General features: G+C 40.4%; 1 protein-coding gene across 5 annotated transcripts in view; it reads left to right on the forward strand.

Annotated features, from left to right (window-relative positions):
• TAOK3 (TAO kinase 3) overlaps positions 1 to 10,290 on the forward strand; it is a 174,575-nt gene extending 164,285 nt beyond the window's left edge. For all 5 annotated transcript variants that reach the window (XM_036929330.2, XM_036929331.2, XM_036929332.2 and 2 more), the window contains 3 exons: positions 1,379 to 1,591; positions 7,715 to 7,897; positions 8,940 to 10,290. In XM_036929330.2, coding sequence (XP_036785225.1) covers positions 1,379 to 1,591; positions 7,715 to 7,897; positions 8,940 to 9,101 — 558 coding nt within the window. In that variant the 3' untranslated portion in view covers positions 9,102 to 10,290. The remainder of the gene's footprint in view (positions 1 to 1,378; positions 1,592 to 7,714; positions 7,898 to 8,939) is intronic.
• Positions 10,291 to 10,771: the final 481 nt, after the last annotated feature.

Below are 10,771 nucleotides of genomic sequence, written 5' to 3' on the forward strand. Positions count from 1 at the left end.
TGTGCTCCAGCACACAATATCCATTGTGGTTCCTACAGCTGGATGACTGTCAGAGTCACTTGAGCAACAAAACTACCAATTTCTGGACCCCACACCTACTGAGTCAGAATATCCAGATGGGAAGCTCAAGAGTCAATATGTAACAAACTCCTGAAGAGATGCTGCTGGGCAAGCTGACTTGCAAACCACTGTGCAAAATGTTCTCTCCATTTGTCTTTGCATGTATTACACAACTTTTCTGACCCCTTCATGACCTGCCCTCTTTAAAATTGTACTGTGGTTCTAATCCCAGAAAATGAGAAAGTTACCTGGCAGGTATATGGCAGATAAATTTCATCTGTTATGCCAGTCAGAGTATTGGCAGTAGCTAGCTTGAGCATTGCTGTATTGAGAAAGACTCTAAAGCCACATCCAAGCATAATGTGAAAGAGTATGATTTATTAGTGACATCTGTCATGGGCTTGGGAATCAGAAGTGAATCTGCCTGCACCAGGCATTTATTATCCTGACTCTAGAGATTTGGAACACCTTGGGCCCTCACTGCCTCCAGGTAATTCCAGCTGACTGCTGATTAACAAGTTATAGGGACTAAGCCACTGCTATATGTTCAGGGGGTCATTGCCAAAGTTGATACAGATATGAGGCCAACCTCAACCACACTGGCCATGCTCCTGTAGACAAATCTTAGTGATCCCTGTCATTACAGCTCCTCCAAGTACACATGTAATACACACATTGACTATGAGACAACCTGGTGGAATGCTTTCTGGACTTAAACACACCACACTTCCTCTTTGCTACGTACAAGTAAAGTATAACTTCTTAATGGGGAAAAATCTAAAATCACTTTTCCCTTTCCGTTTTTGCTGGAATCCAGTGGAAATGGGTTCTGATGTGAAGCATTATCCAGTTGTTCTTCACCGATTTGTCAAGGAAACACAGAGCAGCAATACCCAGCTTATACATTGTCATCCCCTTTCTCACTTGGAAGTAAAGGGGGATGAGGAAAAAACAACAAATAGAAGACACGAAGATTCTGAGTAGGAAACCATTAAAATAATAAACATGCTTTTACCAAACTAAGCTTCATAGTATTTCACAATCTGCTTAGAGTTGTGATCCCCTTATAACAATTCATTTTTTTAATCCATTCGTAAATTCAAAATTACTTCCATTCATGTTATATAAAACCGAAAGTATTGGTAGAGTTAACTCTTATCTGTGTCATATGTATTATTTTCATTATTATTGACCAATAATGTGGATCACTGTACCAAAAGACAACCGGTCTCAGCACTTGTATTCTATCATTAGGATGAAAGGCTTCCTGTGTTTACTGATGTGTCTTTATTTTCTTTTTGCCACTTTGTCTACACAGGCCATGGAAATGCAAATTAAAAAACAGTTTCAGGACACTTGCAAAGTACAGACCAAACAGTATAAAGCACTCAAGAATCACCAGTTGGAAGTTACTCCAAAGAATGAGCACAAAACAATCTTAAAGACACTGAAAGATGAGCAGACAAGAAAACTTGCCATTTTGGCAGAGCAGTATGAACAGAGTATAAATGAAATGATGGCCTCTCAAGCGGTAAGTGGTTAGGTTTGGTGCCACAGCTTCAAGAGCTTTGGGAATCAAGAAAATTCAAGATCCAGCTTTTGTTCCCAAGATGATTCTGGCACAGATTTAGGATATTGGTGTTTTTCTGCCCAAAGAACTGAGGAAATGACGACGCTGCATAAAGCCAAGCCAATGTGGATACTTGGAGTGTGTTTTATAAGATGGAACTCAAAGAATAACCTGCTAAATCAGACCTGTGGCACTTAGGGACTTTGAGGGAAAGATGTGATAGATAACCACATGCAATGTCATATTTCCATTCATCAAAGATTGTGCAACTGTCAGGCACAAATGAATAAGAAACACAGATACACTCATTCAATAAACTTTTGCTGAGCATCTGTGTTCAGCTTTCTGCTGGGCTCAGAGATAGAGTGATGAGCTAGAGAGACAAGTTAGTCCTGTCCTCACACTTTTATCAGTCAAGCAAGGTGGTCAGATAATGAAGCAATAAAAATAAAGTATAGTAAGTGCTTTGAAGTGGGAGGTGCTGGGAGCTACAGGAGGAGAAATAAAAATGATTAATCTGGCCTAGGAAAAGCTTCCCAACAAGAGCCAAGAAGCTTGAAGGAATTTATTGACGTAAACAGGTCCCATGGAAGGGGATCTACATAGGTGAAGGTCCAAAAGATGGCAAGTGTGCATTTGGGGACTGAAAGAACTTTGATATGAGCCCAAAGTTCAAGGAGGATTATGGGAGCCCAGAATGGAGAGGTCATAAAGGTCTTGGTAAACCAGGGGTGGGAGTTTGCCTGGTAATTCAGGGAAGGTTTCACAAGGAGATGAATCTTAAAGATCACTGAACAGGCAGAAGAGAAAAGTTATGCCTGGCAGAGAATACAGTGTATGCAAAGACTCAAAGGCCTGAAAGAGACTGGTACACTTGAGGATAACTGATATGGCAAAAGTATAAAGGGAATCTGATTGGGGGTCAGATCCTCAAAAGCCAGGAGTTTGGACATTATTCTATAAGTAATGGAGAACTGCTGAAGCCTATTTTAAGAAATGTGACAGGATCAGATGTGCATTATAGAAAGATACTGGCAGTAATGTGACAAATATAGGTAAAGACCTATTAGGAAGCTGTTGTAATAGTCCAGGAAAAAAAGTCATGAAGGCCTGAACTAATAGAGAATATGCTAATGGAGATGAGGAGGAGGGAGAGAAATTTGAGAAATATTTAAGAGGTAGAATAGATAGAGCTTAGTGACAAGTGAGAAGTAGCTTTGATAATAGTGGGATGGCTCATCATTTTACCAAGATAGAAAAATAGATGGAGGGGTGAGTTGGATGCCTGGAAGATAACTGACTAAGGTATGGATATGTTATCTGACCTATGCGAGTGTCCAGGTAGAGAGGTACAGAAATGGAAATCTGGAATTCAAGGGCGTTAAGATTAAAGACAAAAGTTAGGCGTCAGTGTTATGTGGGGCAGTTGTAGCTGTTGGGATTGCCTCAGATCTTCCAGGCACGGGAGGTAGTATTAGAGAAGAAGGGGACTAAAGGCAGAGTTGTGGGCACCTACATTTGAGAGCTGAGTAATAGTAGACCAAAGGAAATCAGAGTATGGGAGAGGAACCAGAGTGAGCATGTCACAGAAGCCAGAACAGAAGTTTCTAGTTGATGACTTCAAATGCTGCAGAGAGACCATTTAGACCTAGCAGTGGATCTGTTCTTGTCCACAGATTATCACAGACCATCCGCGAGTGGTGGGATGGAAGAAATTAAGAGGGCATTGAAAAAGTTATCATAAAGTGAGATAGAAACTGTAAGTGAGACTGCTTTTCCCAGATCCTCATCAGTGAAGGAAAGAAGAAAGAAAGCTATAGCTAGAGGAAGAGACAGTACAGAGAGGACTTCTGTTAATTGGGAAAGGCTTAAACATGTTCTTAAGCTAAGGACAGGATGCAGTGTGTTCATTCATTCACTCAATAAGTATTTATTGAAGTATATTCATTCATTCATTCATCCATCCAGTAAGTATTTATTGAGTGCTTATCCTGTGTTCCAGGGACCTGGGATACTGTGGTGAATACAACAGTTATCCATTATGTCTTCATGGAATTTATAGAAGAATGGAGGAAACAGATGTTGAAAATTTCTACTCGGTGTAATAGCAGTGTGCTGAGTGTAAGCCAGGAGAGTGAAGCTGGTCTTGAGAGTCAGGAAAGGACTCTCAGACAGTGATTATTTAAGCAGAAGTGTAGGAAGAATGTTTTAGGCAAAGGGAACTGCATTTGTAAAGATGGGAGACGGCGGCACTTTTGAAGGACTAAGTCCATTATTTCTGGGATCTAGAGAACTAGGAGGAGACTAATATGAGAATAAGCCTGGAGGGGTGGGTACACAGGCTAGATCATGTAGTGGCTTGTAAGCTTTCTTAAGAATTTTGTTCTTTATCCTAAAAGCAATGGAAAGCCATTGAGTATTAATGAAGGAACTGACATTAGATTTACATTTTTGAATGATCACTCTGGAGACATGTGGAGAATGGCCTGGGAGAGACAAAAGTGGATATAAGGAGATCATTTATAAAGTTGCTCTTTTGCCTGGGCATGAGGGAGTGGTAGCTAGACTAGAGAGGGGGCAGTTGGGATGAAGGAGAAAGTGACTAAATCTGAGAGGTAAGCAGGAGGCAGGAGTGAAAGAATTTAGTAACACACTGAATGTGGACAGTGAATAAGGATGATTCCCAGTCTGTAGTTTGAACAAAATGGTAGATGGTAGTGCCATTTATCTATATGGTAAAAAAGGAAGCGAAGCAGATTGGGGATGTGGGAAAGGAAAGATGTTTAGTTCCTGTTAGTCATGCTGAGCTTGCCGGCTTGGGACCCGAGTGAAGATGTCTCTAGTTGACTGGATAGGACGGCCTGGACCTCAGAAAAGAAGTCTGAAATAGAAGTGTAGATGTGTAAGTCATTTCCGTATAGATGGTAATTGAAGCCTTTGGAATAGATGGGAGCCTCAGGAAGAGAGGTCAGAGTGAGAAGAGTACCCACAACAGGTAATGGCCCAGGAAGGGGGTAGCTGGGAAGGAAGAGGAGGAGGAAGACAAGAGGCTGTGGTACCTCAGAAGACAAGAGAGAGATTTCAAGAAGCAGGGGGCAACCCACAATGTCAAACATTACTGGGAGGTCAGGGAGGTAAAGGTCCTTTCAAGGTGGTATAGGTGACCCTGTGGGAGCAATGCAAGCCAAGGGGTAGGGTCAGAATGCGGGGTACAAAGAGAGGCTAAAGGAAGGAGAAGGGGAGAGGGAACTGATGGGGGCATAAAGGTTGACAGGATTTTTGTCTTGTTCATCTTTGTATTCTCAGCCTCTGCAACAATGCCTGGCATACAAGTGCTCAATGAATGTTTGTTATGTAAAGCGGGAGAGAACAGGATCAGGAATATAGGTTCCTGGTTGCCCTTAAATAAAAGAAGAGAAATACTCTTTCTTCTGAGGTAGGGAGGAGATAAAAGTATGTGTGATAATTTCAGCTGTCCTTTAATGACTGCTTACCATATGCCAGGTACTGTTCTAAGTATTTTATAAGTGTCATTTCATTTCAAACCCCTTGGACCTCTGAAGTAGTTACTGGTTTAACCCTAATTTACCTGTGATGAAACTGAGGTTTTATGAAGTTTTATGAAGCACTTGTATAGAGTCAGAGCTGGCACAGAATACCATAGTTACTGACATTAATAACAGAATGCCAGAAATAAGAGAAGATGGAGATGGTTGAAACTGCCCATAAAATGAGCCTCTCACCTACTTGGCCAGGGCTCATAATAATTAACAAAGATAAATAGGAAAGAACAGACTTTCCTTCCCTTTATTGGTAAGGAGCTGTGTCATATCTTATCCGGGTTTTATGAGATTTTTATGAATAAAGCCACTTGCTTAGGGCTGAGCTTAGCAAACTTCTTCTGTAAAGGGACAGATAGTAAATATTTTAGGCTTTGTGGACCATGAGGTCTCTGTCACAACTACTGAGCTCAGCTGTTGTAGTGCAAGAGCAACCAAAGACAACACATACACAAATGAGTGAGCATGTCTACATTCCAATAAAATTTTATTTACAAAAATAGGCAACAAGCCAGGTTTTGCCATAGTGTACCAACTCCTGACTTAGGGCGTCACAGTGGTTAGTTAGCTAATTGGTGCTGGAGGTAGGATTTGAACCCATTTTGAGAGGAGCCTGTAAGTCTGTATGCCTGGTCACTACTCCATTATGCTGCTTCTGTCACATCCTTTTCTTCAGTTTAATGCACTTTAGAAAACAGATAGGATGCTTACCTTTACTTTTATAAAACTTTTTAATGGATTTGGTATGTGCTGCTTTTGGGCAGTGAGTACCAAATACTGGAATATCCTCTGATTTCTAGACTAGCACTTGTGTAGAGTCAGAGCTGGTACAGAATACCATAGTCACTGACATTAATAATAGAATGCCAGAAATAAGAGAAGATGGAGATGGTTGAAACTGCCCATAGAATGAGCCTCTCACCTACTTGGCCAGGGCTCATAATAATTAACAAAGATAAATAGGACAGATCAGACTTCCCTTCCCTTTATTGGTAAGGAGCTGTGTCATATCCTGTCCAGAGGGAACTGATAACGGTCTCACTGGGAGCCAGTAAACCCTTTGCCATTTATCTGTAGGGCTGTTCCTGCTGCAGATTGACTGTTCTGTGTGTCCAGTATCTCCCCTCCCTTCATTAGTAAAAGCTGATTAGGGTTAATTATTAGAAAGCACCTTGAAAATATGGTTATATTACTTATTCTGTGTTCATTTGATACAGTATATTTCTCCAAAAGTACTAAGGAAGATACTATGCAAATAACTTTCTAAACCTATCCTAATAACATTTCAAAATGCCATTTCTCAATCAAGATATTAAGATATAGTCACTAATTGTATAGAATAGGAAAGGAAGCATAAGGTAGAGAGTAAGTGTCTTGCCAAAAAGTGGTCTATATGGAAACACACAGATAAATTCAGGGTAGACAGAACTGTCTAATTCAAGGGTTCTAATCTCAGTTCCCAGCTGAACTGAGGGCCTGCTAAATCTAGACAAAAACCAAACCTGGGAAAGGAGAGTCCCCGAACAGAGTCTTGCTAATGGCCCCAGACCTTCAACTATGTTGTTGGCATTTCTGATGGCTGGCTTGGCCCATTCCCCATATGGGATTGGTATCTTGGTGTATAATACAAAGTTCAGGTGCCACAGGGAGTAAGGGAAACTTTATCAGGCTGCCTTATAAGGCACTGATTCACTGCTTCAAATCAGAATATGCCCCATAAGATTATCAAGGCCACCTTCTATGGGAAAGAGATTTTGAACCACTTGAGTTTTAGAGTAGCTGGCCAGCAAGATAACTTACATAGCCAATAATAGGAACCAACATTATTTGCTAGGAGCATAATAGTACTATGGTATATTCTTCAAGTGTCTGGAGCTTGGACTCGTTTTTTTAGAGCTAAGCACATCTAAATGTATGGTGATTTGGGGGTTAAAGATATCTAAATATGGAAATTGGCTAGTCAAAACCAAAACAATGATAACAGATATCATTAATATCAATAAATAATGATATTTACTGAACACTTGGTATACATCTAGAACTATGCCTAGGATTTTATATGACGTCTGTCATTTAATCCACATACCAATCTTAGTACAGAGTATTGTTTTCTTGAAATGAAAAAAATGAGACTTGGAGAGGTTGAGTGACTTGCCAAGTGACACGCCTAAGCTAATGGTGGGGCTAGAATTCAAGCTCAGGAGTCTGCCTCCAAAGCCCACAGTCTTAATCAATGAAGTATTGTAGCCTTCTTGACTCTCACTAGTGTGGTTTTAAGAAACCAGGCTTTCTTAACAGTGTGTTTGTTTTCTTAAGAAAGAATGTTTTAAGAAAAGAATGTGTTTTAAAACTTTGTAGCCCATTGGGCAGAATGTACTGCTTTTGATTCCTAACTCTGAATGTACCCAGGGCACCTGTTTTTCTGAGAGGACCTGTTTCAGTCCAAACAAGGAAACATCTTCCACAAGCCATTAAGTGCTGTAAGCTAGGAGTGAATTACAGTGTATGTCTTCTGTGCCCGCAGTTACGGCTAGATGAGGCTCAAGAAGCAGAATGCCAGGCCTTGAGGCTACAGCTCCAGCAGGAAATGGAGCTGCTCAATGCCTACCAGAGCAAAATCAAGATGCAAACAGAGGCACAACATGAACGTGAGCTACAGAAGCTAGAGCAGAGGGTGTCTCTGCGCAGAGCACATCTTGAGCAGAAGGTATGAAAATGGTACTATGGGTCCTGTATACCTGGGTGGAGGATGGGCCATGGCCTAGGGAAAGCCACGTTTTGAGCCCTGCCTAGGTACTAGGGGATTAAAGTAGGCACTGTCCACGTATTATCTGCTTTTATACTGCTAGAACTCCAAAAGGTGGGCATAATCTCCATTCTACAGGCAGGATACTAAGGCTCAAATGATTAAGTTATTTACATAACTCTGTTCTCACAGCCTGAGTTCTTTCTATTACTCTGCTAGGAAACCCTCCAACTTCCCAGCCAGAGGAATGACCTGGGTTACTGGGTAGTTGATAGGACATATGCAAGGTACTCTGAGCTGGTTAGTATGGCTGCTAAATGGCATGAGGAAGCCACATGCAGATTTGGTGTTTATTTTCAGCTATTTCGAAACCAAAAGAAATCATCAGCAGGACTCTTTAAAAAAATTTAATTGAAGTGAGGCTGATAATGTCATGCATAATAAATGTTATTGGAATTGAAATACTCATTGCTTTAGATATTGCTGAGGAATATGAAGTAGATTTCATAAAGCATCTCAAAACTGTTAAGCATTTATTTGCATAACCAGTTATTTGTGCTTTCTTCTGGTAGTTTCCTGAGACCAATGTAAGAGACTATTTTCCCAGCTCCTGTTCTAGAACTAAATTGCTAATAACCCAGGGGGAATTTGGCTCTCTCTGGGAGAACAGCACAATCTAATTGTGCTTGAGTGTCTTTTAACTTCTCCTGAGCCATCTCCTGCTCAGGAGACAGGACACTGGCCTAGACCAGCCCAGCTGCTTGGCTTGCTAGAATGGTAGTGCCAGCCCCAAGTGGGCTCCAAACATTTTCACTCCTGTGAGCAAGTTTTAAATATAGTGGATTAGATACACGACATTTATCACAGGACTCCCCCAGCCTTCCCCACTCTAGTTCACTCTTAGTTCCTATGCGTGTGTGTTGTACGTGTGTATGTATGTGTGCATGTGGGTGCCTGTAGGGAGATCCTTTCCATTAAGAACTGCTCATTGTGCTTATTTTAGATTGAAGAAGAGCTGGCTGCCCTTCAGAAGGAACGCAGCGAGAGAATAAAGTACCTATTGGAAAGGCAAGAGCGAGAGATTGAAACTTTTGACATGGAGAGCCTCAGAATGGGATTTGGGAATTTGGTTACATTAGATTTTCCTAAGGAGGACTATAGATGAGATTAAATTTTTTTGCCATTTACAAAAAAAAAGAAAACACAAAAAAATTCAGACCCTGCAAAACCACATTCCCCATTTTAACGGGCGTTGCTCTCACTCTCTCTCTCTCTTACTCTTACTGACATCGTGTCGGACTAGTGCCTGTTTATTCTTACTCCATCAGGGGCCCCTTCCTCCCCCCGTGTCAGCTTTCAGTGCTGGCCAAGACCTGGCCATCTCTTCTATTCATAGTACATGTCACAGTATTGATGTGATTCAAAATGTTTCAGTGAAAACGTTGGAGACAGTTTTAACAAAACCAATAAACCAACAACAAAAAGTGGACGTATATTGCTTTAAGCAATCACTCATTACCACCAATCTGTGAAAGCAAAGCAAAAAAAATAATAATAAATGCCAAGGGGGAGAGAGACACAATATCCGCAGCCTTACACCTTAACTAGCTGCTGCATTATTTTATTTTATTTTATTTTTTTTGGTATTTATTCATCAGGAATAAAAAAAACAAAGTTTTATTAAAGATTGAAAATTTGATACATTTTACAGAAACTAATTGTGATGTACATATCAGTGGTGACATATTATTACTTTTTTGGGGATGGGGTGGGTGGGTGGGGTGAAGAGATCTTGTGATTTTTAAGAACCTGCTGGCAAGAGTTTAACTTGTCTTCAGCATATTCTGATTGTATCATAATCATTTTCTGCTGTTGCAGAGGATGTGAATACACTTAAGGAGCTCACAGAATCCCAGTAGCACAAATTGGGCTTTGGCAAATCGTGTATTTTGTGTATAGAAGGAATTTAAGGAGAGGTATTACTTATTTTCATATTGTATTTTAACTGTTTCTCTGATCAAATTTTTTTACTTCCTCCTCCTATTCCTCCCCACCTCCCTCCTTTTCCAATTCAGTATTTGGAGTTCAACACTGTCTCTCAATCAGATCATCTTGATCTTTTTCTTTATTTCCCTTCCCCTCCCCAAATCCCATATCTTGGTCATAAATATTGCATTATTCACACTTTCAAACTGTGTATTTTCTTACAATAAAAAATGATGAAAAAAAAAAGGCTTTACTTCTTTTGCATGCACTTTAAAAAACAAAACAAAACATTTTTCAGGTTCCAAGGAAGAGCATGATAAAACTGTCAGAGCTTTTAATTATATTTGTAAATAAAAGTGTTCATCACATCGCCTTGCTGTGTTATTGTAGCAGGAAGTTTCCCTTCTAGGTTCACCAGTTCATATTCGAGAGGAAGAGCCACTCTCCAGAAACTGTTCTACATCATCCCGATTGCTGTAAAGCCACCCATGTTTCCAGGTAAAGCTGTGTCTCTCAGGTTGTTCTACAGGGCTGAAAATAGTGTTGCACTGTTTGAATTGGTCAACTGTACCTTTTTACCCTCAAGAATAGAAAAAGACACATGTGCCTGTGCATACACACACACACACACACACACACACACACACCAATGTGCCAGTTGTGCATAGGTGTATGTATTGCCGAGGAAACAAGTTGGACAGCCTGTGAAAAAAGACATTATAACAAATATTTGAAATGATCCCTCCTCCCTTCACATTCTGCTTTTATTAGAATAATTTTATGTGCATAACAATAAGGTAGTAAAATGCATAACTTACAGGATATGGTTTTGGGGTCAAGACAAGCTAA

Source organism: Manis pentadactyla, chromosome 14, assembly GCF_030020395.1.
Source record: "Manis pentadactyla isolate mManPen7 chromosome 14, mManPen7.hap1, whole genome shotgun sequence".
NCBI classification, from domain to species: domain Eukaryota; kingdom Metazoa; phylum Chordata; class Mammalia; order Pholidota; family Manidae; genus Manis; species Manis pentadactyla.